The sequence below is a fragment of the Lathyrus oleraceus genome, chromosome 1 (genome assembly GCF_024323335.1).
Source record: "Lathyrus oleraceus cultivar Zhongwan6 chromosome 1, CAAS_Psat_ZW6_1.0, whole genome shotgun sequence".
NCBI lineage: Eukaryota > Viridiplantae > Streptophyta > Magnoliopsida > Fabales > Fabaceae > Lathyrus > Lathyrus oleraceus.
This window is the reverse complement of record NC_066579.1, coordinates 443,645,534-443,665,589: the sequence shown is the minus strand read 5'-3', so window position 1 is coordinate 443,665,589 and position 20,056 is coordinate 443,645,534. Positions and strand designations below refer to the sequence as shown.

The following is a 20,056-nucleotide window of genomic DNA, read 5'->3' as shown; positions in this document are numbered from 1 at the left end:
CCAAGTCATAATCGTTATCAGTATCTTCCACAGCATTGACAGTCTCGTCATGATTAGGCAGAGGGGCAGTGATGCCATTAGGAGTCTCCGGAGGATCAAAGGTAGTCGCCTGTATCTTCCCACTTCGAATGCCACTTTCAACATGTTCACCTGTTAATATAAGTTCAGTGAAACCCAATGAGGAACTCCTCAATAGATGGCTGTAGAATGGGCCAGTCAGTGTGCTCATGAACATGTCCACCAATTCTCGATCGGTCATAGGGGGTTTGACTCTGCCAGCCAAATCTCTCCATTTTTGAGCATATTCTTTGAAACTTTCTTTAGATCCCATAGTCATATTCTGCAACTGTAGCCGAGTAGGTGCTAGTTCAGAGTTATACTGGTACTGTTTATAGAAAGCTGTTGCTAAATCAGTCCAAGTGCGGATGTCAGAGCTCTCGAGCTGATAGTACCATTCCAACTGTGTGCCAGACAGACTCTCTTGGAAGAAATGGATCCAGAGCTTCTTATTAGCGGTGTGCGGCTGAATCTTTCTCACGTAAGCTCTCAGATGCATCTGAGGACAAGATGCCCCATCATACTGAGTGAAAGCGGGGATCTTGAATTTGCGAGGAATGATCACATCGGAGACTAGACCCAAACTTTCGAAATCCAGACCGGGCGCCTTCTGACCCTCCATAGCTAGCATACGTTCTTCCAACAACTTGTACTTGTCATCTTTTGGAGAGTACTGTTCATTCTCGTAATCTTCATCGTCATCCTCAGGGTTGAAAGGATCAGCATTCTCATCTTCCGAATCTGTCTCTGTTTCCTCTTCTTGATCCTTCGGAATTCGAATCTCGACTCTTGTGGCCTGTCGTTTGAGCCTTCTTCCCGGGTTAATGTAACTCACAGGTTTCTTGTCTTTCGTCTCGAGCAATAGAGCCTTTAGTTCCTCCTGCCCCTTGGATAAGTTCAAGATCATCTCCTGGAGTTGAGCATTTTGAGCCTGGAGATCTTTGACAATTTGTTCGAGGTCCATTTTTCTATTTGGAGGAAAACCGTGAGAACACTGACCCCTTTAGAGTACCTGTTATGCTATGTTATGCTATGCAATGCATGAAATGTTTTCAAGGCCTTTTGGAATTTAACTTTGCATAAACTACCAAAACGGGAAACTTTTTTTTTATTTTTTTTTTTTGTTTTTTTTTTGTTTTTTTTTTTTTTTTTTTTTTGTTATACAAAACAAAGCAAAGTTAAATCCCTAAGTCCTTGAAATGGTTAGTATGATGATGCTATGATGTTATGATGTCATGATGTTATGATGTTATGAGGTTAAATAAATAACAAGCACAAGCAAGTCACACAACCATCATTCCTAGGTTTTAAGGCTTGCATGAGTTCCATAGGTAAGTACCCTCCCCACTGAAGTTTGGTTGGTTCAACCTGTCCTAGAATAGTAACCGGGTTCTAGAAGGATCTCCAATCATTGACCTTCCTTTAAGTCCACTTCAGTGCAACACCAAGTGGTTGACCGAAGCTTCCCTAAAGTCCAATCTCAAAGAGTGTAGTATCGAGTATCAACCAACCTCAGTCAGAATCGAAGCCAGTTATCTCACTACTTTCTAATGGCCAGGATGAGTCAATTAGGGTTCTAAAGGTCTGATTAATGCTTTGATGACACCATGCGGAAGCCAAATTTTTCCTCAAGTGAACATGAGGAACATCAGGACAATCAAAGTGTCACATTAACCGTAGCCATCATTTTGACCATTCCAGTATACGCCGGATAGTCGCGATGATCTATTGCTACTTACCTAAGGTACACTAGATCCGGGTGTAGGATCTTTCACTCAGACAATCCCTTAAAACGAAAGAACAAATTAAAACATAAATGATTCTTAAGGTGGACCTCTCTTTATTGTCCCCAGCAGAGTCGCCAGTTCTGTCATACGGTGAACTGGACTTTATTGGATTTGTAATCGCAATGTCGCGGTTAGCAAGAGTCGCCACCGACTTTTCTTTTATCCCATAAGGAAAGGTGGAAAAGAACAGGAAAGACCTTAATTTTAAATTCTTAGGTTCGGGAGGTACTTTATACAAAGGGAAGGTATTAGCACCCTTTGTATCCATGGTTATCCATGGGCTCTTAATTGCTCAATCATTTATGTTTTCTAGTTTGAAAAAGGTGGTTGAGAAAGGTGTGAAAAATGTTTTGCAAAATGAGAATTTAACTTTGTAATGATTCTTGCATGAATGTATACAAAGTGGTTATCTCGTTTTAATTTAGAAAATAGTTTAGAAAAATATAACTCGGCAATGATCCTAGTGCGGATGTATGCTAAGTGGTGATTTTCCAAAAAGAGGTTTGAAAGGTGTGAGGTGAAAAGTATATTTTTTTTGTTATGAATGAGCAATTAAGGTTATACCTGTCCGAGGTCTTTCCGGGCATTTCCTATCCTTATGAGGGTAAAACTGTCCTTACTATTGAGAAGTAAGTAGTTTTATCCTTGGGATGTATAAGGGTCATCGTAGGGTCATCGGCTGGTCATTGAAGGCAACAGTTGTGAGGATACCTTAGCACTCGAAGGGACTATCATCATTTAACCGTAGGCTACACCGAAGGGTCATCGAGGGACGAAATCGTAATTTCGAAGGCAACATCCGAGGGACTATGATGATTTAACCGAAGGGTCTTTGCTAAGGATATCCCCACATTCGCGGGACATGACCGTAATACCGTAATCGTGGGGTAAATAAGAGAGGTCCGATATCATTTATTTAAAGTCCATGTTTTAAGTTCATTAGGTAATTATGATGATACCGCATTAAATCGATACATTAAAATCCACACATTAAGGATCACTACATTAAAATTAATTAGGCAATCAATATGAATCTTCACATTAAAGTGAAATAATTTAGAATCCCTCTCCATGAAGGCTTCCCATGCATAAAGCGGAGTACCTAGCCGGCTATTTCTTCGGAAGTATGCTAGCCTTTACACCATGAACACACGGATTAAAGCATCGAGGTAAAATACAATTGGAAATTGCACCATAAAATAAATATCACAGCCAGGAATTTAAGCCAAATAATGCAGAATCATCATTAGGTAAACATAAAATGGGCAATAAAAAGACAAAGCAGCCCCTGTCCCTTTCGCCTCTGCTTCGCCTAGCGAAGGCTCAGCGAAGGCTCGCTGCGGGCTCGCCTAGCGATGAGCTAGCGAGCGGCCACGGGTTTGAAATTATGACCTCAATCTGCAGCATGGCTTATGGCCTCCAACACATAATTATATGGTTCAGTTTCACAATATTCAAGCACATTTAAATTCTCATGCAAAACTTCAAAATGTTTATGAATTCAATTATAATATCCTCCACAAATTAAGAACATGAAGTGGTACCATATGCCAAATGAGAGTACAAAACGATATCACATGCAAATTAAGACACTAAAGCGGTACCACATGCAAAATAAGAACACAAAGTGATAATCATATGTAGATTAAGACCCTAAAGCGATATCATATGCCAATTAAGAAACTAAAGCGATAATAGTGAGGCAAACCTGTTTGCAAATCGAGTTGCAACCTTGAATTGGCGAGCCGGATTGAATTGGGCGGCGGTAGCTTCGGAGCGGGTAAGCGGCCTTCAGGGTTTCCGCCTTCTGAACTCTTTGGATCAGCAGGCTTTCGGTGCTAGGGTTTCCTCCGGGTCTCTGTGTGAGTGTCTCCGTGTGGGTGAGTCCGTCTCTGTGTGTTCTTTTTCGTGGCAGAGGAGCAGGTATTTATAGTAGTGGTAAGGGTGACCTAATGGGCTTAAAATGAGGTCCAAAACCTCAAATTCTCGCAAGCTTCGCTAGGCGAAGGAATTGCTCGCCTAGCGAGCAAACTAGGTCTGGGCTTTTTCCTGGATCCAACGCTTCGCTGGGCGAGTGGCATGATGCAATGTTCGCTAGGCGAAGGAGCTGCTCGCCTAGCGAGCCAGCTATTTTGGGCCGCCTGTGGATTGGGCCTGTTGTGAGTGGGCTTTTGTCCATTTGATATCAGTGCCTTGCAGAACAAGTCAGAGGGTCTTGGAAAATGCTTTGTAATGCCAACGGGCAAATTTTGGGGTATGACAATACCCTACAAGCAATCATTGTTTTCTGCTTCTTTCCGAACAACATCAAGAACAAAATCAATAAAATAGCGCCTCGAATCTCTTGTTAGTAGAAGTAGACATATCTACCACCTACGAAAACCAACAACCACAAAAAAAATTCCAAAGTATTCAACTTTGATACACATAAGGTAAAATCATATTTTACACTCAATAACAACATAAAGTTCCAAATTTTGAATCAAAACTAGAAATAATACCAAATCAGCTAATCAATCTAAGGGGAAAAGAAAGACATTGTTGGATTAAAAAAATCCCAAAATCTATTATCAAAGTACACCATTTTCATCTTATTTCCATGTAAATTACTTTGTTTTTCGTGTTAAAATATGAACATATAAGAAACAGAGGGGATGGTTGCTTTGTAAAGGGGGGAAGAACTCGGTTGAAAGGGGAGAGAGAGAAATGGAAAGTGGTGAAAGGAGAAGAAAATGAATGAGAAAGAAAACAGAGAGAAAGAAGGAGACTAGAAAAGAGAGAGAAAGTGAGGGAAAAAAGAGATTTTTTTTAAAAAGGAAAAAAAGAAATGGGGTGAAAAGAGGGGGAAAATTGATATAAGGGGCATAATAAAAATTCGGACCAATTGAAAAGTGTCATGTGGGTGAATGAATTGTTCTCAGCAACTCTACGATTGGGTAATATGTGTTTTATAGTTATGTCCTTTCAGTAGACATGAATAAATAATATTTAAAGGATAATTTAGGTTGATTAGTGACATTGAATAGTAATGGGTAGGTAGTTGATTATATCAAAAGTATATGTACAGTCACAATTTAACTCGATAAACTATATACATATATTGGATAATATACTATAATATGAAGAATATGAATACAAAATAGATTATGGAAACTTCAAAAACTTATACTCGATGCCTTATACGTCCTGCATATGTTATTTCCCATGATCTCGCACCTTACAATTTTGTCTTCAGCGGTCAGCAACAGGAGGCAATGGACAATTAGATTTCAGCTTCACCTCAACCCCGTGATTGATGTTAACAAAACCAACTACAATAAACTTATGTCTACTTGCAGAGATAGTTGGTGATAATGAAAAGAAAGTGATGTTAAGGTTCATGGACAACAAGGTCAATATCACATTATATCTAGAAGCAATATGATAACTTATATCACAAATTTCCATCCACTTCTCACAACCCTAAACTCCTAAGCCAGCTACTCGCAACGAACTTGTAACTTCAGAGAAAGTATCATAGAACTCATTGGAATACAATTGATGGTGTTGATAAACTTCACAATCTAACTGCGTCTGAACCAAAGATCATGACTCTTCACCCCATGCAAGTAAAGTTGCAATAGCACGAAAATTACAATTTCCACCAGGTTTCCCATCAACAATGTCTTCAATGTAGTCATGTAAGAAAATAGGACACTGAGACAAGTAAATCTCTCTAGATGACTTGATAGATTGTTCACTTCCAGTTGGCTTTGTACATGATCCTTTCAAAGTCGGACAAACTGTCTTTCAAAGCAGCAATTGTACCTGGGAGTCATATTGTATTTTGTCATGTGATTCACAAATTGTCTATCATCGTCTTTTAAACGGCCTAATATGTCATGGCCATCTAAATCCATAACTATTTATGATTGTGAATTACATAGCTAACCATCACCTTTCAACCGCTACCACTTAACACAGATCTCGCATAAATGGACATTTTAACTTTCATACTAAAAGTGTCTAGAGGAACTCTTACTTTTATAGTTACATCATCTCTCACAATTCATAATCAATTTATTTTTCCTTTCTTGGATCTCAATTGTGGTAACATAATGAACATTAACAACAATAATATCATGTTATTTACCAATGGATTGTGGTCATGCTAACACGTCAGCTCGAGAGGGAACTATTTAAAAAATAAAATATATTGTGTTAGTCGTAAAAAAATTGCATAAAATTTGTAAAAGAACCATTCGGATTTAGACCGTACAAATAAAGCATTTTGAAATTATCTACTGCATTTTTTACACTAACCTAAAAAATTGAAATACCATGATTTAATTAAAAATTCAAAAAAAAATTGTTTTCCAGATTTTCAAAAAATTCGGTAAGTAACATTGTTTTCCTAGAAATACCATATATTTTTAAAATATTCGATTAAAATACATACCGATTTTTTTTAAAACCGATAAAATTGCAGAGTTTTCACCAAATTCCAAAATTCTGCGTACCTGATATTTTGTTATAACTACATTATTTTTAAAAATTTACAGTTTCTCTAATAAATTTTTTTGATCATATGTAATTTTGATATAAGTAAATAATGACAATGGCAATTTGATCGATATAAAAATAAAGAAAATGTCAAATTTAAGTGTGGGGTTGATAGGACAAAAACTCACCAATTATCCGTCCAATCCAAATCCATCACATCCATCATTTTTTTTCAGTCTTATTTTTCTCCTTGCAAAAATTATAAAGATAGTTAGTTTTTTCTGATAATTTTGTAGTGTAGTTCATGATTCTACAAGAACCATTTTAAATTAAATTTTACAACTAGATTATACTTAAAAACTATTAAATGATCCATTTGTCACAAGACTCAGAAAGCTTAATACAAACTAAAAGAAACGAAATATGATACCAGAATTTGTAATTGAAAATTCAATCAAGATAACTAAACGGATTCCATATAAAAACCGACAACAGCAAAGCACTAGGTAACAAAACGGCCAAAACAGGATTAACATCTCTACCAATCTGTTTCCTAGAAAGTCTCTTCCTAGCATAACTCTTCCTCTCTTCATTTCCCCACTGTGCCTCCTCAACTCCTCTAGCAAGAATCAATGGCGGAGGTTGCTGGAACGGACACTTCGACCTCCAGGAAGTTTTAGGAATGCCCATTGTGGTGAGCCTTTTGAGGAAGAACGAGCGATTCCATTTTTGGAGAAGAGATGGATTTGAGCAGAGGATTGGAGGGTAGTCCCAGTTGAGGTAGCATGGGATTTGGGTGGCGATGAAGAATTGAGAGTGGAGAGATGGTGTGGTTGTGGGGGTTGTGAGGATGTGGGTTAGGGCGTGGAGTTTTTGCTCCCATGTTGTGTCTTCCATGCTTGTTTTGTCGGAGAAATGAGGCTGAGATTTGCGTATATTGGATAAATTTCGATGAGTATGTGGATTTACATTTATGACCTTTTATTGTGTAGAAGGTGTTCTTGCATTAGAAATTATTTGTAATTTAAGAGTATATAAAATACGAATAAAATTCATGTTTTGAGAGTTGACAAGTGATCCATTTTGCAAGTATAAAGTCAACATTTCTTATACTCTTTTTCATTTTTTTTTTTATACATATCAAAACAACCAATCAATATTCTTATTTGTAATAATATTATTTATAAAAAAAATTTAAAATACTCTTAATGATTTATTTCTTTATTTTGTTATTTTTATAAAAATAATTATTATGTAAATTATTTATTAGAGGAAAAGAAATATTTAGAAAAACAATTAAAATGTTATTAAAAAAATTGAGATTAATAATTTAAGAGAAAAATATAATTTAAATAGAATATTATAGCGCAAATTGTAGTGATCCATGTTTAATAAAATAAAACTTGATTGTTATTGTTGTTTTATGGGTTAATGCTCTTGTCATATAGACGACTTCTCATTTTCTCTTGTAAAAATTAATTGTGAATCTAACTTTATCACATGAAGATTAAATTTACTAACATTATATATAACCATTGTTATTTAATAAAAACTAAAATTAGTTTTTAATAATAAACTAAAAAATAATAATTTTTGGAACATAATATATACATTTTTTAAATTTATTATTAAATTAATTAATTTAAAATAATTTATTTTAAAATAATACTTAAAAACATATAAAGATAATTTTACATAATTTTTAATATATACATCTAAATGAGAAATATTATCTAAGAGGTTGGCATTATGGGGATAGGTTGTGGGTTTAATGTGTATTAAATGCAATTTTTTAATGTGTTCACCTTTTATAATTTCAAAGTTTAAAAAAAAAAAAAGTCATGTGTGAAATTAAAAATAAATATAAATAATAATAATAAATCATATTAGCGTCAATAAAAATAAAAAATAATTAAATATTTTCATTGTCCTCCTAAATATCTCATATTTTATTTTATTTAGAATGACCAAAAATATATTTAATCAAATAAAAAAGAAAAATATGCTTGTGTTAAGGTTGCTTTTACAAGAAAAAAAATTATAGGAGAAAAAAATAAAAGTCATTTAAATTACCATTATTCATGAATAAATATGATCATTTTGTTAAAATATTTGAAGTAACACAGTCTTCAACAAACTAACCACTATTTAGAGCAATATAGAGCACACAAGCCTTACATGCACTTTTACCTATCTAGAGAATTCAATATCTGCCCTGTAAGTGAAAAAGTTTTACATAAAAGTTCAATCACATCTTCCAACTAACTACTCAGACATTTGTAAAGAAGTCATGATAAAACATAAGTATAAAAAATTAACACTACCATTACCCTAGTTTTTAAACTCTTCTTTGTTATCTCCATATCATACCATTTTTAGTGCTATGGCCTAGTTGCGTGTTGTTTAGGATATATCCATGATGTCAAAACTCACACTATGAAATATCATCGGCTACTACTATCGGACAAGATCAAAACTAAATTTGTCCATCATCACTAAGAAGTGAGAAACAAATGTGTTCTTTGAGCATGAGTGTTGGAAGAGAATCGCAGATGTCAGTCACTATAGAAATGGTACGAAGACAGCTTCCTTTTGGGAAAAAACTTGCTTCCCCAACAATAATGGTTTATGATGAAAACAACATCCAGGCGCTAATTAATGGAAATGTGATTACAGCAGATGCCTGAAAACATCTATGTATGATCAGAGAACCATACCACAAGTTTATAAAGAGCAGTCAAACCTAGCAATCTAAAAAATTTAGATTTGACAAGTAAACCAAAAGCTTTAAGCTTACCAGGATGAAGACTAATTCATCATTTGCAAGAGATGCAGTCAATTCATTTCTCTTCATCACATCTTTTATGGAACTTTGAAGCTACACATACAATTAAGATGAATGACCCATCAGATCTTAGCAATCTTTTTCTTTCACATATATCTATCAAATATTAACCAAAAACAAATATATTCTCATGCACAGACCTGGTGGTGATACTTCTTAGTCATTGAATAGCATCTCTTCAAGTGATCCATAGCTCTTGAGATGAATGACCCTACTATAGGCTTTCCACCAAACACAAATGATTCCAGTTCCCGAAGATCATCATGGAGGCTGTTGATAAACTGTTGGAAAATACATCAATATTTATTTCCCTATTTTATTGTTTTCTAGGCAATTCTAGAGGATTCTATTATGTCTTATTATTTTTCCAATGTAATAATTTTCTCCTTAATTCAACGAGAAAATTAATTGTATTCTCACTATAAATACCAGCCTTTGGCCAAAGAATAAATCACAAAAACATTTACCTATTATCTTCCAACTAGCAAGCACCCGTGTGCCCGTCTGTCCGTTTTTCTAATGTGCATCAATAAAGATATAAATGATATTTTATATTTAAGTATAATTTAAAAAATATATAATAAGTGGAAGTTAATAGTAGGAAGTTATGTGGAAGTTAATAATAGTGGTTTGAATGGAAGTAAATTACACAATTAAGTAAGGGTAAAATTGGTAGAAAAGAAGACTATACCAAAATAAAGTATTCCCTTTATATATTGTTATAGATATAAACTATGGAACAAACAAATATATGAAAAGGGCATGAGAAATTATGATTCATGGCAGATAAATGTTTCAAACTGAATAATTAAATTACCTTCAAGAATGTGCATCTTTCTAAGCTCGCTTGCCTTTGAGCCTTTAGAGCCCTCATCTTTGCACAAAAAGAAAGTAAATGACAAGCACAATGTTAAGTTGTTAAGGTTTCCGAAAAACTTATATAAGAGGATAAACTTTACATACTTTGGCAATGTGAAGAGCCTGCTCAAGATGCTGAACTTGAATCCACTGTTCAGTCACAATGTCACTCATCTGAATGAAAAAATGAATAACATCAACTAATGCAAGGATCTATAAACTATCTCAACCAAGGCTCAAAATGAGTAGAAAAAAAAAATGTTAAATTGCATATAAAATAAACAAATTCACAGTGGACATCTACATCAGCTGAAACCTTTGTGAGCTATAATATACTATAGCAATTAATTACTAGATTAAGACAGATTATATATACTTCTAAACAGACATTTTTCCTTGCTATATGGATGCTTGTTCTTCCATTTGATACACATGCCCACCGGTGCTTATCAGTTGCTGGTTAGCTAGGAAAGGTCGAGTTACAAAACTCTCTTTGACCAACATCTGGTTGATTTATGGCACAAATCACTATTTTGCCTTATCATACACTCTTTAGGCTCAATGACTCATACTCAAAGAACAGATAGGATTTAGTAAAAAACCCTAGAGAAAATTATACAACACATAAACTTGTAAACCAGATTAATCTTGGAGCATAGACAAGAACACCTCAGAATGATCAAGTATTTCTAGAAATATTTCTAGACTTCCTCGGTAAAATATTTGCAATTGCTCTCTCTCCTCACTAAAAGCACTTTCACAGATCCTCCCTCTACAGTAGCTATTCCATGCACAAACTTCGATGAGTATATTATGTAGCACCGACACCTCTGAAAAAATGTGTGTCCGTGTCGGATACTTGCACCGACACTTGTGATTACGTTCAATTTATTCATTTTTTCAAATTATTATCGGTGTCACCGTGTCAGTGTCGGATACTTGCACCGACACTTGTGATTACGTTCAATTTATTCATTTTTTCAAATTATTATCGGTGTCACCGTGTCAGTGTCGGATACTTGCACCGACACTTGTGATTACGTTCAATTTATTCATTTTTTCAAATTATTATCGGTGTCACCGTGTCAGTGTCGGAGTCATTTTCGGGGCGTTTGTGCTTCATATATTGAAGGTAGGATTTGTAACTATTAAGGATACAATTATGTATGTTTCATTGCTTAGGTTAATTTCATTGCTTAGGGTAAAATTATTAAAAAATCATTCATTCTTGTAACAAACAAAAGGATTTTGAATTCCCCTTTATATTTATATACCAATACCACAGTAACCACTATAACCAAAATGTGTAGAACAAAAAATTTCAGTTCATATATGAAGAAAATAATAGCATATATATAATGCACAAACCTTTTCAACTCTTGAAGTAACTTCATCCAGTCTCTTTTCACTATCTTCCGCTTTAGATTTTAAAATATGGAGATCAAAGTTGTTCTTTCTCAAGGCAGACCAAAGAAGTTGTACCTATGCATGTCCACACCTATTCCTCAAATCAGTTGAACTTTCAATTAAATCCCGAAAATAAATAATTCACTGTTGTACAAACAATCAAGCAAAAGATGCAACAGGGAATTCAAATACCTCTTCCTCCAGAGCTTTAAGTCGTGTCTCGGCATGCAATGAATCACCCTGCAAGATAGATCAATACACATTGCCCTCAAATATAATCAACTTTAGTAAAAATCACATCAACCTCCTCTAGCATAACTATGCATTTTGAGTGAAATAAGTTGATTTTGAATGAATTGATTCAAACTAAAAATAAGCTTGAGCAAATGTTTGGTTATGCGGTGAAAAAAATCTGTAAAATTAATTCAGGTTAAAAGTGAGTTGAACGTAAATAATGTATGTTAGAATAACTTTATGCAAAATTAAGTTGAATAATAAATTTCTAATGTAAAAATCACTTTTAAAGTAGAATCAATTTTAGAAGAATCAGACACCTCAAAATCATTGCAGAATCAATTTTACCCGCTTTTAGCTCTTCGAAAATCTAAACTAAACATATTGAGCGATTTATGTTTGAATGCGGTGCAAAATCAGTTGCAAGAAAAAGCTTCAAATTCTAACTTGATTTAGAATCAATTTAGGAGGAAAATCAATTTATATATGAGAACATACAATCATGTCAAAATCAATTCCGATCTCTGAAATCAATATTGTCTCGTTCAAACCAAAAATACAGTCAATAAATTAGGTCAAGAATTAGCGATAAACCTTGAGCGAAGAGAGAGTATAGTTCAGATGATGAATTTTTTCCGCCATTTCATTCATTCGGTTCTCAGACTCTTGTATATACAAATCCCTTTCAGCTACCTTTCGATTGGTTTCTTCGAGAACCGATTCTGCAATCAAACAACTCGTCAAAGTGAAATGCAGCATAATTTGAATGATAGGATAGGAAGAAGAGTGTTGTTTGATGGATTACCTAAGTGAGCGATTTTGAGGTTGATTTGGTTGATCTGAGAGGTGAAGTGATCGATTGATTGAGGTGGAATCGGAAGCGAATTGTGGAGAAGAAAGAGAGAAGAGAAAGATAAGAAGAATATGGAAATGGAAGGAACCATTGTGAATGCGATGCGATGCGATGCTTCTCGCAAACACCACTGACCCTTCTTCGGTTGCCTCTGCTTTGCACTCTGTAATTGCGAAACCAAGTCAAGACTTTCTAAAGGGTTAATACTTAATACGTTCACCGTAAATTTTCAAAATTTTCCTTTTTTTTTTTTTACTTTTAGTTTCTTAATATTTTTTGTTATATTGTTTTAGTCTATCTTATTAAAATGCTTTTTAATTTTAAATCAGCTCATAAATATATTTTGAATTTTAAATTTTAATTTAAGTTAGCGCATAAATCTATTTTGAATTTTAAAATGATTTTTCAAAAATATATTTAAAACATTGCAAATATCATTACAACAAAGAATTTTAGCAACTGATTAAATAAACCTGAATTTTTTAAACAAAGTCAAAATGATAAAATTAAAATTTATGCACATTATTTAGCACAAACCGATAAATATAATTCATATTAAATTCAGTTGCATTTGCATTTAAATTCCATCGATATTAAATGTGAGTTTATATTTAAATTTGAGTTTAATTTAAATGTTTATATAAAGAAATGTAATTGCATTTCTAACATATTTTAACATATTTTAACCTATTTTACAATTAAAAAAGTTAGTTTGAAAATTTTGTTTCTTTCATATTCTCCAACTTTTGAATATTGTTAATAGAAGTTTATTTTGTGCATTGTTAATAGAGTTTCATTGTTGAATTTCAATAATTGATATCTAAAGTTCTGGTTCGATTCACAAAGAAACACAAATGTAGTGGATGTATGATTGATTTCGGTTTTGAATTTCGCGTTGAATTGAAGTTCGAAATTGAGGAGAATCACAAATTTTAATTCTCAATGTTTGGGAAACACGAGTTTTAGTGAGAATTGAGTGATTTGATTTACAAAGAACAAAGATGAACGACAAAAATGATAACTTGAACACTAAGCTTACAGTATTCAACGGAAAGAATTGCAATTGATGGTTGATTCAGATGCATATGTTGTTTGGAGTTCAAAATATTTTTGATCTCGTCAATGACGGCTACACTCCGGTTATAAAAAATGCACAAGAAACGTAGAGAACTGTGCAATATGAAATAAGGAAGAAGGATCAGAAGACGTTTGGATACAAAGATGTTTAAGTCTATCTATTTTTTATTTTAAATCAACACATAAATCTATTGTGAATTTTAAATTTTGATTTAAGTTGGGGAATAAATTTATTTTGAATTTTAAAATGATTTTTCACAAATATATTTATAACATTACAAATATCATTACAACAACAATTTAGAATTTTAGCGTGTATAAAAGAATTAAAATTGTTGATTAAAAGTTGTCGAGATATGTATGGTGACTATCAGACAATAAGTAATTTATATGTAATTCAATTAAAAATGAAGCATATTTCGAATGCGTTTGTTATGAGTATATATGTGTTTGATATGGGTAAGTATGGGATAGGGTGTTAGTCTTGAAACTATAGCGGAAGAAAAAGTAACAAAATGTTAATAACTACTGTAAAAATGTTAAGTGTCAAGAAGCCTCAAGCTTCGACATATTAACCACTTCGACTGAATCGTTCGACTATGGTAAGTATGGTTTGGAAGAATCTCAAGAATAAATCAACATGATTAGGATCACGCTCTCTTCAAAACATGTCCAAATCTCTAAAAGGGTTTTCGACAAAATGGTTGGGTTACGACAAGTTCACCTGTTATGTAAGACTTTGTTTTCTAAGTCTAAAAATCAGTTAAGCAAAGGGATGTTTCGACAAGTGCTATAGAGGTAAACTAGATATTCTGACAGGCAATTGAGAAGTTCGAAGCAGTTTTCAAACAGTTATCAACATGATACTTTGTTTTTCAGTAGTTTTATCAATGAGGACGCGTGGACACGAGTTAGCCTTAATTAGTGGGATAAGTGTCAGATTCGTAGGATTTAATCTTTGTCGACAGTTATCTTTGTAATAGTATATAATGTCGGCATATGAATTGTAGTAGGGGTCACAAATTCTTATTGACTCTCTATAGAACCAATGTACCCAAGTCATTGAACGAAACAGTTTGTCGACGGTTTTCTAGTTTAAGATATAGAAGTGATATGCAGAAAAATAAATGCAGTAAAGTAAATGAACACATAGAATTCTACTAGTTCCTTTTATCAACCAAAAGTACATATAATTCTCTTACACTCTATGAAAGATTTTCACTATTATTAGATCTTTATACAAGTCTCACACGAAGACTTCTCCTACAATCTTCTAACAACAACAAAGAAACAAATCACTTACTTGATTCCCAACAACACCAACAATTATGGTGGACTTTCAATCACCCTGATTCAAAGGACATTTCTCCGATAATCACCGACACTATGATGAATATCACATATACTTAGAAAGCACATTATTTTCTACTTATAAATAATTGTCACTGCACACTTGATGATGAAATTACAACAAAATGATATGTTTGAATAAAATATATTTTTTGAACAATTTCCAAGAATAAATAACTCTTCATCCCTTTCAATATACAATTCAACAATATATATAAACCTTAAATGCTCAGAATATACTATGAAATCTTTTTAGTGATTTTAAAGTTATGCACAAAGTTTCAATATTTTTGAAAAAGAATGAACACTTAGAAAATTATTTGAGTTATTGTGAAAAATTAATAATAAAAGAGGTAATTTGAAAACTAATGTATTTTACCTTAAATACATCCTAATAAATCTCAATGAATTAATGCAAATATTTGTGACATTTTCATAAAGATTTGCAATAGTTTAAATGACAATAGCTCATGAAAAAGACACAATTTTAAATTCTTTATATCATTTATTAAGTCGGTTAAACGTATACCTGACTTAAAAAGTGTTGGATGAATTTTGAATTTAAGCCAATTTTTCAAATTTCAAACAACAACCGATTTTATTAAATCAGTTAATTAAATCTGACTTAAAAAGTATAACATTTTTAACTTAAAAAGTGTATATAGATTTTTTTTAATTCATTTTTTTATACATTTTCTTCAAATATTTTTATGAATGATAATTTGAGAATTTTAAATAAGAATATAAGCATTATTTTTTAGAATCAAACTAGATGATATCGCATATGTTGTTCGAAACCATGATTATAAGAACTTTACAAAATTTGGTGAAGTCCAAGGGATCACAAATAAACTTTCAGTGTTGGTTGATGAAGGTGTCTTTCAAGATAGTATACATGTGTTGTTGATGAACAAGTTCCACATTGTTTTTCTTACTACTAATTTTAGTGTTTATTGCATTAGCACTCCTTAGTAAAGAAAATTTTATCATGTATCCCTACAATTGTACCCACACCCCTACATTTAAAATTTTTTGACCAAAATACCCTCATATAAATAGGGTATATTTTCCATTTCAATTTTTTTTTACCATTTTCGTTGAAGACTTCCGGAGAAGACAAATATTTAGCTTTTTTGCATTGTAAACCGGAACACTCAGAGTAAGTCTTCCGGTTCATTAATTGTATACCGGAACACTTCTCTAAAGAGTTCCGGTTTGTTGCCTTTAAGGGGCACTGAACCGGAAGTCTTTTAGAAAGTCTTCCGGTTTGTATAGTTGTATACCGGAAGTCTTTCTTAAAGACTTCCGGTTTGGATGATGTATACCGGAACTCTTTAAGAAAGTGTTCCGGAAGGCTTTTTTGTTTTTTACTAACCGGAACTCTTCTTTGAAGTGTTCCGGTACGTAATTCTTTTTTTTTTAATTTTAATTATTTTTTAAAACATTTTTTTGCAGTGGTTCGAAGACGAGGTGCAGATGGCCGGATTCCAGTCCGCACATTAGACCGGGGTGCAGCTGCAGCTGAGCCGACTGGATATCCATGAGGGTCGTACGATACGTCTCTTTTGGTGAAGTACGAGCATCATGTTGCTCGACATATATGGTTCGGTGAGGCAAGTAAACGGGCTATATTTGAAAATGAATAATAGTTGAATATTTTATAATTTGTTTTCTAATATGTGTTTTAATTGTTTTTAGGAAAGAGGTCCAAAGAAAGAGTTGAAGGTTGCCGGACATGGACTGAAGTTGACTTCTAGGGTTCCATTGGCTCTTCCACCACAGATGGAGAGTTGGGTATCTAGATCCAGTTTATCTTCACTGCAGAGAACGAGTTTGAACAAGATAGACACAAATCTTGTCTTTGCATTTGTGGAAAGATGGCATCTAGAGACATCTTCATTTCACATGCCGTTTTGGTGAAATGAGCATTACTTTAGATGATGTCGCATGTCTACTTCACTTGCCCATCAAGGGTATCTTCTGGAGTCCTCAGGATGTGACTGAAGAGCTAGCTGTTGAACTTGCTGTTGACTACCTAGGAGTGTCACAGGGTCAGGCACAGTCACATGTTCGTAGCTGCAGGGGGTCGTATTACAAGTTGGAGTGGTTATATGATTTATTCGTACATCATAGAGCTGCTTCCAATTGGGCATATGCGACTAGAGCATATCTATTGATGTTGGTGGATTCCACCATATTTGCTGATAAGACCTTTACACTTGTAGAGGCACGATACCTCCTCCTGTTTAGGGACTTGGATGGATGTTCAGGATATAGTTGGGGAGCAGCTGCACTAGTTACCCTCTACCGATATCTTGGAGATGCGTCCATGTACAGTTGCAAATAGCTCGGTGGATATCCTACTCTCCTACAGGTATATAATTTAATTTTGTTAATTAAGTGTTGGATTCATTTTATAAAATATGTTAACTTAATTTGTTTTATTTATTATGTTTGTATTTTGTAAAAGTGTTGGATTCACGAGTACTTTCCAACTGTTGGAAAAAGAGGGGAGAATTGGAAACCTGCTGATAACTGTGGTCTTCCCCGAGCGATGAGATGGTCGTATAGGCAGGGAGTCCTGAAGGTCGATGATTTACGACCTATTTTGGACTTGTCATCGGAAAGAAAGTCATGCACGGATTGCCTAAACAGACAAGTACAACATTATAGCGATTCGCTATCAAGTAACCCATATCTGGTAGACTCATCCATTTTTCAGGTGGTTGTGAATCAAAGGATTCTATCATCAAAGATTCTCTCACTACTGACAACCGATTAGAAAATAACTTGTCATACAAAGTTGATCTATCCTTGTCTATTAATTCCAACCCCAACTCTCTACGAACCATTGGCCAACCATCCTCACCATATCCATGCAATGATGCAATGACTCTAAATCCACAATTACTATCTGATTCAACATTAACTACATCTTCAATGTATGACCTAATATGATTAGGAAATTGAAGAATGAATTGTGGTTGCTTCTTTGATAATTTGATCTTCTTCGAAGTCTGTGATGGTTGAGATTGCCTTTGTGAAGATTGAGATTGCCTTTGTGAAGATTGAGATGCCTTATCAACATACTCATGATACGAAGGGTCCCTATAAACATCATAATCTTCTGGTTTTTTCCCTTTCTTCTTCACTCCTCCTTTGGTTTTTATTTTCTCAGGTGGTGGACACAATGTTGTCATTGTTGGGTATGCTAGTTCACATACCCTACTCTTTAATGCCCTTTTCCCAATAACATCTAATGACCTAAATCGTCTCCACAACTCATCCATTGCAGAAGTCATATCCACCTCTGGTCCATCGTCTTCACCTACCTCTAACTCAACTTCCATAGTTAGTTTCCTCCAATGAACATGAACAACATCAATGGGTATCGGTATACCACCTAGTCTGTATCTTCCTAACTCACAAGCACAAGGTAACCCATAAGATGTTCTAAGAGTACAACCACATATTTGCCTGTTAGTTCCAACATAATCAACTCTCAATAACTCTTCAGCAATACGTCTCAAAGCAGCTCGAGATACGGAACCACGCAAATAACCATAAAAGGGACTTACGTGTGCGTGCTCAACTTCGTAAAAACTCTTTTGAAAAGAAGCTCTAATGTTTCCCAGTTGTAACCTCAAGTTGTTATTCATTGCTTCCCAACATTTGACCATGTCACCTATATTGTTTCCTAACATCTGCTTTAACTTCCAATGAGCAGATTCAACCCTAAAAATATTGAAAATAACACATAAAAAATACATAGAAATAATATCAGATATAAAAATAACACATACAAAATTATAAGACGTACCGATTAGTCGTTATGTTACCCAAATGTAGCACTCGATTAATCCATGCTCCAACAAATCTATGCCTATGTGGAGTCAACCATGTGTCTTTCACATAATTAATAAATCCACTATAATCAACACATGCTTGCTCAAGTTGATGCAACCGCTGACCATACTCAACCTCATCACTAGCCCAGACAACTTCCATCCATAATGTGTCTATCGTCTTTTGCAGGTCATTCACCACATGTTGTTTGCATTTGGCACCAACGTTTTTGTTAATGTGAAATCTACATAGCAAATTAATCGAGCTGGGAAACACAACTTCAATTGCTTTCATCAAAGCAAGATCTCTATCTGTCAAAATCACTTGTGGACACATGTCTTTCTTCACAAACAACTCTTTTAATTTCTCCAATACCCAGCAAAAATTCTCTGTTTGCTCAGACTCCATATACGCAAATCCAACAGCAAAAGTCAACTCGGTCGATGTCATGCCAACAATTTCAAACAAAGGTTGTCTATATTTGTTTGTCTTGTAGGTGCTATCCATAACTAACACAATCGAAAATATATTCAACAACTTAACTGAATCAGGATGTGCCCAAAATATCTCTCTCACCACTTCCGAGTCATCCTTTTTTCTACTCCAATACACATATCCTGCATCCTCAATAAGCTTAAACAGATGTTGTATCTCACTCCTAGGACCTCTTATCTCTTTTTGTATCACACTCTTATGCTTGTATACTTGCGTAATCCGAGTGACATTCTCAGGATAATTGTCTTGCAAGGAAAGCAATATGTGTCTAGGTGCTACATGTCTCTTTGCCAAATCAGCGACATGTTGCTTCTCATCTGTGGTCAACCTACCAATAAACGAATGACCTTCTAATGTATCCGATAAACCATGATTATGTAACCCACATTTTACATCAATCTTCCAACCAGATCCATCTTTCGCCGGAGTCGACCTGATTTTAAATGGACATCCACATTTCTTCGACGCACTTTGGGTACCACTATCACTAATATTGTGTTTCCCACCTTTATCACAACCAAATATTATTTTGTTACTTCTCCCTCTCTTCCCCGTTTCAGTATCTGAACGACTGATAATAACAATTACTTTATCGTTGATTCCAACCTCTTTAATCCATCTGATAACCTCTTCTCGTGTACCAAATCTTTCCGTCGTCATAAACGCATCAGTAGTATCTACACATATTTGGGGAAGATTTTCCATTCCTGCAAAATAAAAAAAAATAAAAAAATAAAAAAATAAAAAAAATAGCGAACCGGAAGA

At 34.2% G+C, this 20,056-nt stretch overlaps 2 protein-coding genes across 2 annotated transcripts; both read right to left on the bottom strand.

Moving 5' to 3' along the window:
* Positions 1 to 6,750: 6,750 nt before the first annotated feature.
* LOC127081784 (uncharacterized) lies at positions 6,751 to 7,397 on the bottom strand. The gene has a single exon (XM_051022003.1). The coding sequence runs from the start codon at positions 7,221 to 7,223 to the stop codon at positions 6,777 to 6,779; it is 447 nt and encodes a 148-aa protein (XP_050877960.1). The 5' UTR covers positions 7,224 to 7,397; the 3' UTR covers positions 6,751 to 6,776.
* Positions 7,398 to 8,454: 1,057 nt separating this feature from the next.
* On the bottom strand, positions 8,455 to 12,701 carry LOC127081773 (uncharacterized). Its single transcript, XM_051021994.1, has 9 exons — positions 12,476 to 12,701; positions 12,265 to 12,392; positions 11,629 to 11,676; positions 11,398 to 11,511; positions 10,135 to 10,203; positions 9,989 to 10,045; positions 9,312 to 9,452; positions 9,124 to 9,204; positions 8,455 to 9,009 (listed from the first exon to the last, which is right to left on the bottom strand). The coding sequence occupies exons 1-9, from the start codon at positions 12,612 to 12,614 to the stop codon at positions 8,953 to 8,955; spliced, it is 834 nt and encodes a 277-aa protein (XP_050877951.1). The 5' UTR covers positions 12,615 to 12,701; the 3' UTR covers positions 8,455 to 8,952.
* Positions 12,702 to 20,056: the final 7,355 nt, after the last annotated feature.

What these genes read in the sequence shown, in the direction of transcription:
- LOC127081784 (XM_051022003.1), bottom strand. Translation starts at nt 7,223, where the DNA reads ATGGAAGACACAACATGGGAGCAAAAACTCCACGCCCTAACCCACATC.
- LOC127081773 (XM_051021994.1), bottom strand. Translation starts at nt 12,614, where the DNA reads ATGGTTCCTTCCATTTCCATATTCTTCTTATCTTTCTCTTCTCTCTTT. An exon ending in CCTCAAAATCGCTCACTTAG is followed by an intron (nt 12,393 to 12,475) that starts GTAATCCATCAA and finishes GTTTGATTGCAG; the next exon opens with AATCGGTTCTCGAAGAAACC. An exon ending in TTACTTCAAGAGTTGAAAAG is followed by an intron (nt 10,204 to 11,397) that starts GTTTGTGCATTA and finishes TTTTTCATTCAG; the next exon opens with ATGAGTGACATTGTGACTGA.